This window comes from Branchiostoma lanceolatum, chromosome 18, assembly GCF_035083965.1.
Source record: "Branchiostoma lanceolatum isolate klBraLanc5 chromosome 18, klBraLanc5.hap2, whole genome shotgun sequence".
Lineage (NCBI taxonomy): Eukaryota > Metazoa > Chordata > Leptocardii > Amphioxiformes > Branchiostomatidae > Branchiostoma > Branchiostoma lanceolatum.
In genome coordinates, this window is record NC_089739.1 from 6,007,246 (window position 1) to 6,022,262 (window position 15,017).

Consider the following 15,017-nt stretch of genomic DNA (forward strand, 5'->3'; position numbering starts at 1 on the left):
CATTTGCATAAACATAATAGTTCATGGAGAACTGAGGTCTACGAACTCTTGTTCCCAGTAGTGTTTAGTTGGTAGTGGTGAGAGGACACTATAAACGTAATTCAGCTACCATGGCTTGCTGGACTACAATGGTAACAAGAGTGGTTTTAAAAAAACCCACAGGGGACGTGAGGATTAGTAGGAAAAGGATGATTGAGCCTAATTATTACCTTTATCCACAATGTATTTTCAGTAGCGTTTATATGTGTGTATGTGTGAAGATAATCATACGTTTTCTGCAAGATCTTTGTTTTGCGAAGAGTAAAACTATAGTTTTCCGTGTACAAAGGCTAGTTATAAAATATACTCAACGACAGAGGAAATGACTCAGAAGAAACCCACCTAAACCGGTACAATTCCCCAAATCCAATTTTATTCAACATGCGGTACACTTAATCTAAATCTAAATCATTTCTATTAATCACCTATTCGTTAAGTAATTGAAGAAAATTTTAAGAATATCATTATATTGAGTGTATATAGAAGTGACAGAGAATTAATGATTCAGAAACATCATATATTTGATTACATGGTATGCATATCAGTTACAACGATTACGTGTTGGTGACTTTATCATGTTCAAACGATTTTTCCTGTTACATCTTGAATGTGTTCATTCTAGTGATGCTTAAGAAGAGTGATGAATGTCATTCGAAACGGCGAGAAGTAATTTCCATACCAATTTGACTGCCCATTGAGATTGAATTGTCCTTGTATATTTTGTTAACATACTTACTTGATTGTGGAATGACTTACACCTCAATTATTCAAGTGACCAAATCAACTACGTCACTGACGCTTAGAATGGAATAGTTAGAATACCAACGTTTGGTATCTTTTTTGCTAGTAGTGTTTGCCTCACATTCGTACTTGATATAAAAGTGATGCAGGACTAAAAAGATCCAACAATCTTCAATGCAACATCCATACATTGTATGTCGTCTAATTTTATCACCAATAACCAACCTCATTGATCAAGATATAATTATGTAATCTCAAAAGTGATTTTTTTGTAATAAAGAAAGAGCTAAATCAGATTAGTTTAAATTTGTAAAATATCACCACTTATCGTTATAACTAGGTTAAATGTCATTATCATAATAATCATAGATAATATAAATTGTTATAACTAGGTTAAATTATCATAATAATCATAGATAATACAAATTGTTATAACTAGGTTAAATGTTATTATCATAATAATCATAGATAATATAAATTGTTGAAACTACATGCAATTTAGATGCCAGCTGCATAAAAGTCAGGGCAACATTTACAATGGATAAAGTTCCTTACGATAGATAATAAAAGCTAAGACAAAAATTGTTGAAACTAGTACATGCGAGCTGCATAAACATCAACCAATCCTATAGTAGTTTATTGGTTGGTTGGTCTTCAGCCGTCTTGTTACTTCAGTTTGAAGGAGATCTCCTGGTACTCGTCCTTGCCTTTAAAGCCGGAGGAGTACTTCGGTGGTTCCTTTACCGAGGGGCGGGGCGGCCGAGCCAGGACCTGAGACACTTCCTGCTGCTGGGCGTACTGAGGCTAAAAAAAATAAAGTTCATTCATGTTAACATGTAATTGAGATGGAATTGGACCTATGTCAAAATTGTGTGCCTGTTCTGTCCCATTTAGGTCTTATCCCACATGTGTTATGCTGGAGACACGAATTGAATATATTGAGTCCATCCGTTTAATCTCGAAGCAGCACCCAAACGGCAAACTTAAAGCAGTATCCAATTGGCCACCGGTGGCCAATTTGTACTGTTTTCGCAATTTGGATTCTGTCATTGCCCCCGGCAAATCTGCATGGAGATTACGTTTGGTGCCGCCAATCATGGTGATTGACAGAACCGTAAGCGGTCACCATTCATGCACAGGTTTCCATGTTTGGTTTCAGTTGTTTGAAATAGATTCTACAGATGAAATAGCATTACGTATCTAAAACGGGCAGTCTTCCCGCGACCTTGCTGAACTCAATACAATTTTAATTTCAAATCAATGTTTCCTGCCTTTGTTGCAGCTTCGCTGTGCAATCTTTTAAAGTCCAGAGCAGGTTGAATATCTTCCAACCACGCCCCTGATTTGCATGTACCCCTGTAGTACTAGTGATGTACCCCTGTAGTACTAGTGATGTACCCCTATAGTGCTAGTGATGTACCCCCAGAGACTAGTTACCTGAAGATCCTGGTAATACGGCACAATCAGACTCTTGTACTGCGGGGAAAGTGCTGGTTTCTCCGGCTGAGCCTCGGGATAGTGACCATTGTAGGGCGGAGCCTGATACAACATACAGCAGAACAAGAAGTAAGCAATGCAGAACAAACACCGCGGTATCCATAGAAACGTTTGGTTACTATGTAGAAAGTGTTTGATCTCAATGACGGCTTGGATCTTTATCACAGATAGCAACATAAATGCAGCAAGCATATTATGCAACGTACATGTTGTAGCTGCATGTAGCACTACCTGCATACAGTTGTCACAAATGTACCACCCACAGGATTTCACCCTCCTAAAAGCAAGAGGCCCGGTAGACACGGTTCTGGCGACGTTACTGACAGTTGCTAATGAATTGCTTAATGAGCTATCCTTATTTGGCACAATATGGCGGTTAATTTGTTCTGAACCTAAAGTAACGACGTGAGACGTAACCTGATTGGTTGATAGCTTTCCAGCGTCCTTTGCGCTTTTGCTCTAGATGAGGTTTAGCAAACCCTCTGATTGGCTTAAGCTATTTTGGTGGCGACGTCACCAGAACCGTGTCTACGGGGCTAAATGGCAGGGCCCCTACGCGAGCGAGCCAACGAATCGAGCGATAGGGGTCCTGCTTTTTGGAGGGTGTGGAATTTAAGCTTTTAATAACCAATTTGTCTTTCAAATCGGCCTACCTGTTCTGGATCCGAAGACGGCATGGACTTCTGCGGAAAGAAATAACAAAAAATCAGCAACTGAATTGCTACCCTCTCATCAATGTGCTCAGAATCTCAATAATCCATGTTATTGCTTCTTCATGTCCAGCAAATTGTGGTGATTTCGTTTGGATCGCAGTCACTATATAATTGGAATTTAGACGATCAGTGTCTTTTGGAACATGAAATTTGGCAAAAAGGTGTTGCTTTTTTAACCTCGAAGTAGTAAAGAGTATAGTGTACTTTGTTGCTGTAGATCTACAATATTGGAAAGGGATGATAACATTATCATATACGTCTTTGGCTAGTTTAAAGTTTACAGTTACTGTGTTAGAGGTAATGCTCAGTTTATTATAATTACCCTCTTGACTTCGTCGATGCCAGCGCGGTATGACCTGAGGCTGGAGTGGGCCTTAGCGCTGAAGTGTTGATTAAGGGACTGGAACTTATCAACCTGTACCGAGTCCACCCGTAAAAACATACAGAATAAAGTCAAATGTAGATGCAAAAGACCACCTGACTATTGTTGCCACTTTTTGATAGTCCCTTATGTTATTTTGCCCATTGACTCAAGCTGTAAGAATCATCTCTGTAATGAAGCTGCTGTAATGCCCACCTGTCTAGTATAACCATACAAGGACCAACTTGCCATTGTTGCCACTTTTTGATGGTCCCTAATATGCTATTTTGAATAACATTAAAAATCCTGTGTCATCCAACTATCTATAGTGACCACCTATTTACCTTTACCATTTTCTTCAAGTCCCATTACTGGTCTCTATATATAGAAAGGCTTGACTGTATCTAGATTGGTTGCAGGACCAATGTCTATGCACCTTTCAACTGGTTAGAATATTGGACAGATTCTACCTCCAATGTTGGCAGGGGTAGGAGGCTCAAAATGTGTATCAATAAGAATGTAAAAGGCACTTCGTTTTAAAGTACATGGCTGTACAAACTTTAAATGCCATTTAAGACCAGAACATAAAATCTAAACTTATCCTTGCTGCCTTTTCTTGATCCATAACCAATACAAATTTGGCGGCACAATCAGTCAAACATTGGTCCAATTTTTGTTAAATTTACATCTCAAATTTGCTTCAGAATGCTTTATATACCAACCCATATATACTTTCAAGCTAAGTAATTCAATACAAATATGTTGATATCTTTTAAAGGAAACAATGAGAGGAGCTTACAGGAGAGAAGGTGTTGATGCCGAGCCATTTGACCCACAGACTGTTGTCTCCGTCCTTCCCAGGGACCACCTCTCCGGGCCACCAGAACGTGCGTGGGTCCTGCCGGGCCCACACCAGACTGCCCGCACCGCTGTCCACAGACTTCAGGTCCACAGACTTCTTCTGTTTCAATCAAAGACAAAGTGAAGAAAAATCTTAAAGAATTCGTCCATTTCTGCAGGGAATCTTTTTCTTAATGCCGTGTAGCCAAAATGCTGAGGTGTATAGCCAAAATCTTCTTAAACCGCCGGTAAAGATTTGATTAATATACTCTTGGTCTTCTGTGGTATTTCGAATATTTACCTGGAAATTCAAACCTCAAATATTGCGAAACAGCTTTAAACACGATAAGGACGTTCACGATTCTAAATTCGTATGCTGAAAGGTCAAAGGTTAAGTCCCCTGAGACATAAAGAAAAAAGTCCAAAATCTGTATACAAATCGCCGACGGAGCATAGTCAAGACAAGACCTTTTTCTATAGTCAGGAGCCTTTACCTTTGACCTTACTCGTGCGTATTTAAAATCGTGAACCTCCTTATTGCTACATTACTATCATATTGCTCCTATTTCACTTTGTTACTTAGTTCTTTTTCTACTACTGTAACCGTAACAGCAACTGTATCATTTATTTCCATATGTTGCTTTCAAATAATGCGTCTATTTACTTGAGTTTAACTTAGCAAATGTAGTTTATATTAGTTAGTCGAATAGTCAATGTATTGACCTTGCCCCTCCTGTTCTTGATACACTGGTGACAGAGGCAGGCTAGCAGCAGCAGAGCCAACAGTCCTCCGATCACTCCGCCGATGATGATGGCAAGTCTGGCAGCATCTGAAACAACATGAATTACATGGTTTTAACATTTGCAGCAATAAATCTTATACATGTAAATGACACATAATTCAAATGAAGTGAAAAAAATAAGGAAAAATGAAAGCAGTGCAACCACATCGGTATTTGAAGTCGTTTAGGTTTGCTGTCCAAACAACCGCGGTAATGCAACGCAAGACAGAACGCAATATTTGCGATATTTGATATTTTATTATTCATAATGATTATAGCATTCAAATCATTCAGGCGAATGAACTTACCGTAACAGTCCTTTCCTGGTGTAGACGGGTTCCTGTCTTCGTAACCAGTCTTACACTTGCAGGTGAAGGAGCCCACTGTGTTGACACAGTCTGCCTTTTCATGACAGTCATGGTCACTGGCTTTAGCACACTCATTATAGTCTGTAATTGGGAAAACAATTTAGAATTAAGATGCACCCATGATGTCCCAAGACAGTACAACTGCTTACTGCCATTGGTCTCTGCTTTTCATTCAGCAAACGACGGCTCAGGGATAGTATAAAGACAAAAACAGTCATCATCAATTGAGGTGAAGCATGTGGTTTTTTCATGTAGATAGTAGTAGTGCAATGCGGCTTCACCACGGCTCGCGTTTTTAGCTAAGCACACAGGGTCACCACTACTATCAATGATAAGTATGTTTCAAATTGTTTCCTTTACGTACCATTGAGGAACACAATGGGTGACTGAACTTGCAACCTTTTGGGCAACACCAAGCAGGTCCCAAAATGTGAACCATAAGTCAAAATGGCTGCAGAACAGTGACAGTGGTAAGTGGTTTTTCTAAACATATTTCAAATTTCTGAATAGAATAGGGAACCTGAACCAGATGCCTTTCTTACCTGCAACTTTGACACTTGCTTGCATCTTCAGAGGAGTTCCGGCTGTTGAGCCTATAGCCGAGTTCACGGCGTTCTTTATGCTGCTCGTACTCTGCCCACTGTTGCTTGCCAGGTTTGCCGCATGAGTGCCAATAACACTGCCGGATCGGAAGTTCAACACACGCAGACCGTGGAAGGAATCCTTCAGCGTACTCGTCAGGTAGACGTTAGACATCTAAAATGACGAAAATACGACTTTGATGATGATATATGGTGAACAAACTGGGAATAAATAGACAACATTCAGATAGTACAAACGTCTTTGCATGGTTTTTCATACCGTAGCAGCCATTTACTAATTGCAGTATATGAGACGACATTATGATTTCTATCCTATGTCCCTTGTAGTCAATGTTGTTTAACCTTCCCCCTGCTGCCTAACTCTGTAACCAGTAGGGAATTGGGTGCCAAACAGCTACTTCAGAGTGCTAAAGTAGTAAAGGTTGAACATACACTGCTGCATGTTGTGATGACAAAGAATCATTTCTAAATTAGAAATCTACTGATTTGGATTTATACATGTATCTAACTTTTCTATAATCGAATCCCCTTTTTCATGCAAGCATTTAACCCCAACCAATAATACCAACCGATCCTTTGAAATACTTTGAACGCCTTTTTGGCAGGGGTCACAACATTACCTCCTCGGAGTATGTGTACTCTAGCTGCTTGTACTCCGTGGATTCACTGTTGGCGAGCCCAGAAGTGTAGTTGTAAGCTGTGAACGTCACTTCCACTTGATACGTCTCCGTAGCCTTACACTCCCGTCGATTTTTGAAATAGCGGGGGACGCACTGGCACTCGTACGAGCCAACTGTGTTGACACATCTGGAGTTGGCCAGGCTGCTGCAGGGGCTGCCTGATGTACACTCGTTCACATCTGTGTTAAAAACAATCATTAATATTTCACATACAGCTATAAGACTAAAGAGCGTTGGTGTGGCGTAAAGGTTGTAGCGTTTGGCTCAGAACGGTATGTCGCCCTTGCGAAAGGCACTTTACACGATATCATGACAGTGGAGTGAAGCCCACCGAGCCTGTTCGGCTAATCCGTCAAAATTGTACCAAACACACACACACACACACACACACACACACACACACACATGCACACACACACACACACACACACACACACACACACACACACACACACAGATTTGGCTCGCCAATGTGGTAACAACTGCACATATCTTACCAAGGGTCGTACACACAGAATGTAATTTTTTAGACCAAAAAAGTACTACAATGACTGTCACTACTTCACATTTAAACCTGTATGGAAAACAATCAAAACCATCCATAGAACTTATACAGATTTAAAGGTAACAGTAACTGTAAAGTTATTCAAGAACACCTTTAGGTTAAGGAATGGTAACAATTAAATTCAACATAAACATCAATTAAATCGTAACCTTTCATCTACCCTGGACAAAGGATTTTGACCAAACCATTTATTGAGTGTACTACAAGCTTCTTTCAGTCTAATGACCCATCAATACTCAGTTAAGTTGGGCTAAATTTGTAGCATAGCGATCTGCTGATACGCACCTGTACATGTGGTACCATCTCCAGTGAACCCTCCTTTACAGACGCATTTGGCCGTGCCTGACACAGACGCACACACCGCGTTGGAAGCACAACCGGAACAGGTCGTCTGTGTCACTGTAAAACACAATATTAGAAATTTCAATCAAGTCCACTATGAGACTCAAAATGATAGATGTTATCATCTTCGCCAAGAAGGCTATGTTTTTGGCAGCGCCCTATGGCTACCGGTATATTTGTAGGCACGGCTGGGACCCTGGAAGTTTTTAACAAGTACTTAAAATTAACACGGTAACAAATACATGCCGCGAGCTAATCGTGTGAAGGAAGGCACCGGCAGTCCACTATTGGTGGCTTTGGGAATAAACCCCCTACGGGCACCAGGGCAATTGTGACCTAAGCACTAGATTAAGCTCGCCGGGGACACACCCACGGCCGCACGCCTTCTGCCTTCTGCCTACCGCCTTCTGCGTAACATCACATACAATGTAAACAACAACCCATAATACCTTTATTGCAGTCCAGTGCTCCAGCTTGGTTGGACCCCGATCCCAGGGGAAGACAGGTGTCAGCCTTATCTGCATAAGCGCTGCTCAAGCCTGCGTACGTCACAACCGTACAGAGATGCGTGAAGGAGGCACAGTTAGCTTCTGGGACAGAAACGGTTGCCGTAGCATCGAGTGCCCGGAAGGAAGCTCCCTGTTTGATGCCCTGTCTCGTCAGAGCACTGTCAAAGGCTGATAGCGTGACAGGAGACGGAGGGGACTTGATGGTGGCCGACTCAAACTGTGCGTTGTTGGTCAAGTAAACCTGTAAGAAGAGCGAATTGAATGTCATTTGTATTTTTTGCGTAGTTAGTGCATGTACTTATTTAGTAATGCTGGGTTTGAGTTCTTTAAAATCTAAACGTGACACTCAACTTAAAAGTTCATAGGCCAAGTCCCAACAAACAAAACTGTAGTAAATGGTATGTAATACATTTAGGGATTATAGTGAGTTGACATTAGACCACTCAAAAAGGCATGATAGTACATGCATGTTGTATTGATCTTGATACTGGTCTTCTATGTGTGAGTTTTAAAGGCATATTGGTCCTTTGCAATAAGTGGCTAGCATGCATTTAGCTTTAGAAATCCTCACAATTAGAATGATAAGTGTTGACCCTGGCTTGGATTCTGTAACAAAAGTATCAGAACAAGGTTTGACGTATTGTCTTTTTTCATAATAAATCAAATATAGCTTCTTGGCACAAGAATATGATACGTTTTAGTAGTCTTATGATTTTAGTCTTATGAAAGTTTATCAATCGTTAGTAAACTTAAAGACAGACTTAAATATATGATAAAATACTTTACTAAATAGGTACCTTCAAAACAGCATTGGTAGTGTTACTGGCAGGGATGTCAGTGTTCCCCTTGTTCTCAAAAGTGTAGTCGAACTGCATGGTGACACTTTCGGCAGGGCTGAAGGTGTTGGGGCTGCGTGAGTTAACCTTTACTGTACCGGCCTCCACCACTGTGGGAGACAAGGTTAACCTTTAGCACGCTGAAGCAGCAATTCACTATTGGTTACGGGGTTAGGCAGCAGGGAGTCAAGGTTAAAAAAAAAAACAGAACAGAACTTGAAACACTTGCTATTATGCTTGAAATATTCTTAAACTTTGAACTTGTTATCATCAACTATAGTACCAGGGATTTTGAACATTTCTTTTAAGATTAATATTTATGGATGCAGGGTGTTCATGGTACAAGTCATTTGACATATCATAACCTGATGTACACGTACGTGCTTGTGAAGATGGTAGGCTATACTGAAGAGCAATCGTTAAAGACTTTTAATTACCATTGAGTTCAAAGTCATCTACTATTACCAAATCCCATTCCCATATTGAAGAAATTCATCACTTTGTACAAGCAGATTAAAAGGTGTACAGTGTACCTCTCTCTAACTTACTAATAGGTGTTATCATAGAAGAGCTGAGAAATGTCAACAGCAGAAATGAAGAGACAGCACAAATGAAGCTAAGGGTCTTTTCGGGGTATCCTTACCCACTGTTCCCGGTGGCAGTGTTCCAGTTGGTCCGGCTGTTGTAGGAGCTGGCGATGCTGATGCTGCAGCACTGGGGGCCACTGAGGCTGTTGGTTGTACTGCAGGTGCTGTTGGTTGTATACTATCTGTTACTTGTGCATCCGTTGGTTTCACAGTTGGTGTTAGTTGTGCCTCTGGTGCAGTTGGTTGCACTTCTGATGCACTTGGTTGTACCACTGGTGCTGTTGGTTGCACACTATCTGTTAGTTGTGCATCCGTTGCTTTTACAGTTGGTGTTAGTTGTGCATCCGTTGCTGTTGGTTTCACAGTTGGTGTTAGTTGTGCATCAGGTGCAGTTGGTTGCACTTCTGATGCACTTGGTTGTGCCACTGGCGCTGTTGGTTGCACACTTGGTGTTAGTTGTGCATCCGTTCCTGTTGGTTTTATAGTTGGTGTTAGTTGTGCATCCGTCCCTGTTGGTTTCACACTTGATGTTAGCACTATATCCACTAATGTCGGTTGCACACTTGGTGTTAGCTGCACATCCACTGACATTGCTTTCAAACTTGGTGTTAGTTGTGCATCCATAGAAACAGTTGTTAGTTTTACACTTGGTGTTAGTGAATCCATTGATGTTTGTTTCACACTTGGTGTTAGTTGCGCATCCATTGATGTTGGTAGCACACTTGGTGTTAGTTGTGCATCCGTTCCTGTTGGTTTCACACTTGGTGTTAGTTGTGCATCTGTTGATGTGGGTTGCACACTTGGTGTTAGTTGTACATCCGTTCCTGTTAGTTTCACACTCGGTGTTAGTTGTGCATCCGTTGATGTGGGTTGCACACTTGGTGTTAGTTGTGTATCCATTGTAACCATTGTTGATTTCACAGTTGGTGTTAGTTGTGCAATTGTTGCAGCTGGTTTTACAGTTGATGTAAGTTGTGCATCCATTGATGTGGGTTTTACACTTGGCGTTAGTTGTGCAACTGTTGCTGTCTGTTTTACACTTGGTGTTAGTTCTGCATCCGTTGCCGTCGGTTTTACACTTGGTGTTAGTTGTGCATCCCTCGTAACCGTTGTTAGTTTCACACCTGTTGTTAGTTGTGCACCCGGTGCAGTTGGTTGCACTTTTGACGCTGTTGGTTGTACAACTGGTGCCGTTGGTTGCACAGTTGGTGTTAGTTGTGCATCCGTTGATGTGGGTTGCACACTTGGTGTTAGTTCTGTATTATGTACAACAAATATACACACCATTCCACCCCAGTTATTAGATGTTAGATAGACATAGAATTGTAAATATCCCTATGAGTTTGTATTAGAGGGTAAATGACGAATTAATATTCATTAGCCAAATGTAATGACTAAACATCTTATACAAGGATTTATGTTACCAGGTTATAGCATTCAGCTAAAAGGGCAGCGGTTACCATAACAAAGGTACAGACCAGAAATGTGCAACGTAAAGTTTATCAAGACATTTCATAGACATTTCTTGATGGTTTAACTATAATAAGAGAGTAGGGATTCACAAGATAACAGATACTCAAGCACCTGAGTGGACTTTGAAAATCTTTCCAGTTGCTTGAGTAGCTGTTATCATGAATGTCTATCTTATTACCTGGATGTCTAACCTTTATCGACGTTGAGTAGTACAAAGTCATTTCTGCACTGTACATTTATTTGTTCCATTCAACACAGCCAGGTTTATCCTAATAAGTTTTCCCAATTTGATAATTTGGTAAAGATATATTCTTTCTGTACCTGCAGTTGGTTGCACACTACCAGTTAGTTGTGAATCCGTTGCTGTTGGTTGCACAGTTGGTGTTAGTTTTGCATCCGGTGCAGTTGGTTGCACTTTTGATGCACTTGGTTGTACAACTGGTGCTGTCGGTTGCACACTTGGTGTTAGTTGTGCAGTTGGTTGCACTTCTGATGCAGTTGGTTGCACACTTGGTTTTAGTTCTGAATATGTACACACCATTCCATCCCAGTTATTAGATGTTAGATACACACAGAATAGTAAAAGTCAGTTCCTTTCTATGAGTTTGTATTAGTGGGTCAGTATTCATTAGAACAAAGTATGTAATACTTGTAATCAAGCACTACAATCCACAATAACAAGAATTTAACTTCAACAACCAATTAATATCTCATAGAATAAAAGAAATCCATTGATTTCTTGAAACCTGGTTGCAGCATTCAGCTAAAATGATTTTCAACATTACCATTATTGCAAAGATAAAGGCACGGACTGAAAATGCGCATCAGAAAGTATGAAAATGTTTTTTTGAAATCCAATAAAGATGATTCAACTTCAACAATGTGCAAAAATCATCTTGTTTGTTGTCTTCTACTTTCCATTCACGAACTTCCTTCTCTGATCCTTCCAGAATCACCCCCAAAGGCAAAGTTAGTAAAAATCTAAATCTGCATGTACCTGCAGATGCCGATGGTGCTGCTGTCCCCTGCAGACCTGCAGATGGATCTGCCGTTGCTTGTTGTCCTGCAGATGCTGATGGTGCCACAGGCGCAGTACTCTGAGTTGCTCCTGGTGCTCCTGCACTGGGTGATGGTTGTAGTTCCTGACTTGCAGTTGGTTTTACTACTGGGGCCGTTGGTTGCACACTTGCCGTTGGCTGTGCTACTACAACAGTAGGCTGCACACTCGCAGTTGGTTGTACTACTGGGGCACTGGGGTCTATACTTCCAGTTGGTTGTACAACTGGAGCAGTTGGTTGCACACTCGCAGTTGGTTGAACTACTGGGGCACTGGGTTGTATACTTCCAGTTGGTTGTACAACTGGAGCAGTTGGTTGCACACTTGCAGTTGGTTGAACTACTGGGGCACTGGGTTGTATACTTCCAGTTGGTTGTACAACTGGAGCAGTTGGTTGCACACTTACAGTAGGCTGTACTACTGGAGCAGTGAGTTGCACACTTGCTGTTGGCTGTACTCCAAGTGCAGTTGTCTGTCCTGCCCCTGGACTTGCTGCTGTTGGTGCAACTGCGGCAGTAGACGGCTGAAGTCCCAGACTGCCGGTCGGGGCCACAGTCGGTGCCGCAGTAAGCGGTGCAGTAGGTTTGATACCTGGGCTTACAGACAGCGATGGCGGTACTGCAGTGGCTTGTTGTGTCCCTAGAAAAACATTCAAGACATTCTCCTCAGCATGTGCAGCACCATTAAGTACAATGAAATAAATCATACAAAGATTTAAGAAAGCACTCCTGTTTCTTCGTACACACTAAGTATTATCCACAGTAATAAACAAAAATAGTTACTCAAGCAACTGGATAAACATTTTGAAACTGAAGAAAACTTCAACATTTTTATCCAGTTGCTTGAGTAACTATTTTTGGCGTATCTTACTACCTGGATGTCTAACCTTCATCAATGTACAGTTATAACTATTATCCATTAATATTACGTTCATCAAAAGTCCATTGCAATGCACCAACCTGCTGTTGTAGGCCGTATAGTGGGTAGACCAGTGGAGGGCCCGCGGAGTAGTGATGCCGGTATACTCGGAGCCGACATATTGGCAGTGGGGGCTGCAGTAGGCGGGGCAGTGGCAGTAGGTGGCCTCATACTCGCTGTCGGCGGCACTGTGTATTCAGAACGATTGGCAGAACATAGAATTATTCCGAGATTCAAATTCTTGATCATGTTCTTGCTCAATTCAGCACAACAATGTCGAATAAAATTGTTGTACATTCTCTAATGTTGTTTTACCTATACGATATATTACACCAGCTTTAGCTCACCTGTAAATGCTGTTGTTGGTGGTGCGGCCGATGGTTTTGCTGTTTCGGAAACAAAAACAGAAGAAAATTCAAACCTGCCTCAACAGTCAGAATAACTCCGTCGGCTCATCAATGACAAAATTAACAATGTTCTAACAGTCTTGTAAAATCTGTGACCTAGGAGAACACAACCATTTACATTCATTGGAAGACCATACATATGTGTATAGATTCAAATCAACTATACTGTCAGTCACCTGTAACATTTGGTCAATTCTATTTTTTTTCGTTTAACAAGTAATGAAAAACGCGAACAGACACAACAGCACATTCTACTAGAGAAAAAGAAAAGTCCCCCACACTTACTTTTGTTAACACAGACTCTCCCAGGTCGGGTGCTGTCGGTAGAATTATCCAAGAAGCCATCAAGACAGCTGCAGCTGAAACCTCCAACTGTGTTGTTGCATTTTGCATACGGAGAGCAGTCGTTGTCTGTTCCATTGGCACACTCATTGTAATCTACAAAACAAAATGAGAAGAAATCAGATATTAGTTAGATTGATCAATAAAAAAACGACACCGTGGGTAACATAAACTGTGGCTAGCAGAAAATACAACAAATCTTGATCAAAAGCATGACTATCACTACTAGAAATTATAACTTTAAAACTATGAACATTCTGAATTCAATACGTGATCCGATTTAAAATTGTAGACTAGCTAGTAAGCCAAATCTTTATTCCTACAATTCTATTCGACAGAAACAGCAATGCATATGCCCTATGTGCTGAAATGCAGGAACAGGATTAAACAACAAAGATCAACATCTGCAACTTGAACGACATCATCAACTTATCATAATAAATCAAAGCATAATATGAAGTAATAACTTCATAGTGCCAGCTCACCTGTAACAGTTGATGATGTGTCTAATCCCAGAGTGGAGTCGTTCAGAGCAGCTGAGCCGTTCTGGAAGGCTCCTGACATGTCACTGGGGGTCAAGTTTGCCTCACTGGCTACGTCAAGGGATACGTCAGCCTTCACGCTTCCAGGGCTGAACCCGAGAACCGTCACTCCAACAAACGACGATCTGACAGTGCTGAGCTTGAAGACTTTTGTAACCTATCAAAGGAAAAGTTAATTTATCAAATTGTTATCATCTTCGCCAAGAAAGGTTTGTTTTTGGGTCAGGATATGTTTGTGTCTGTGTGTAAAAACCACAACTCGAAAATGACTCAATCACTGCCACTATACGTTTATGTCTAACAAATTTGAAACAGAAGAAAAATCTGATTTGTGAAATCATACTTACCGTGATGACGACAGTACGGACAGTGTTGATGTACACTGTTGACGTTGGGTTTGCCAGGTCAGCGGTGTACGTCAGAGCGGTGAACCTCACGTTGGAGCGGAACTGGGAGGTAGCTAATCGAGAACAGAAAAGTCAAGTTCAAAATACGCCAAAAATTGTTACTCATAGATGTAATTTTCCTGCTGTTTCCTGCTGCGATGCATTCGTTTCAACCATTGAAGGTAATTTTGCTTCAATACTACCTAATTTTAATTGTTTCCTGTTTTTCCCTTACACAAGTACTTCATGATCTTCCCTGACAGAAAACATTTTAACACATATTGCCCTCAAATGCAGATTAAGGATCCCATATCTTATTGAAGAAGTGGGTATTTTTGTCTTCCACTGCCTCTAGCGAAGAGGTCAAACCCCAACAGACGTAGATCCAGATCTTACTGCTTCACTTTATCAGTATCTTACTATAGGTACC

At 41.0% G+C, this 15,017-nt stretch overlaps 1 protein-coding gene across 1 annotated transcript in view; it reads right to left on the reverse strand.

Annotated features, from left to right (window-relative positions):
• Nucleotides 1-1,182: 1,182 nt before the first annotated feature.
• Nucleotides 1,183-15,017, reverse strand: part of LOC136424657 (streptococcal hemagglutinin-like) — a 31,039-nt gene continuing 17,204 nt past the window's right edge. Inside the window, exons 40-58 of the mRNA XM_066413281.1 lie at nt 14,549-14,661; nt 14,145-14,358; nt 13,603-13,755; nt 13,258-13,296; nt 12,952-13,098; nt 11,933-12,631; nt 9,519-9,932; nt 8,837-8,985; nt 7,980-8,280; nt 7,474-7,587; nt 6,564-6,802; nt 5,884-6,097; nt 5,282-5,422; nt 4,915-5,021; nt 4,153-4,312; nt 3,313-3,422; nt 2,931-2,960; nt 2,218-2,319; nt 1,183-1,584 (exon numbers count right to left, since the gene is read on the reverse strand). Of these exons, the coding sequence (XP_066269378.1) occupies nt 1,447-1,584; nt 2,218-2,319; nt 2,931-2,960; nt 3,313-3,422; nt 4,153-4,312; nt 4,915-5,021; nt 5,282-5,422; nt 5,884-6,097; nt 6,564-6,802; nt 7,474-7,587; nt 7,980-8,280; nt 8,837-8,985; nt 9,519-9,932; nt 11,933-12,631; nt 12,952-13,098; nt 13,258-13,296; nt 13,603-13,755; nt 14,145-14,358; nt 14,549-14,661 (3,584 nt within the window). The 3' untranslated portion in view covers nt 1,183-1,446. The remainder of the gene's footprint in view (nt 1,585-2,217; nt 2,320-2,930; nt 2,961-3,312; nt 3,423-4,152; nt 4,313-4,914; nt 5,022-5,281; nt 5,423-5,883; nt 6,098-6,563; nt 6,803-7,473; nt 7,588-7,979; nt 8,281-8,836; nt 8,986-9,518; nt 9,933-11,932; nt 12,632-12,951; nt 13,099-13,257; nt 13,297-13,602; nt 13,756-14,144; nt 14,359-14,548; nt 14,662-15,017) is intronic.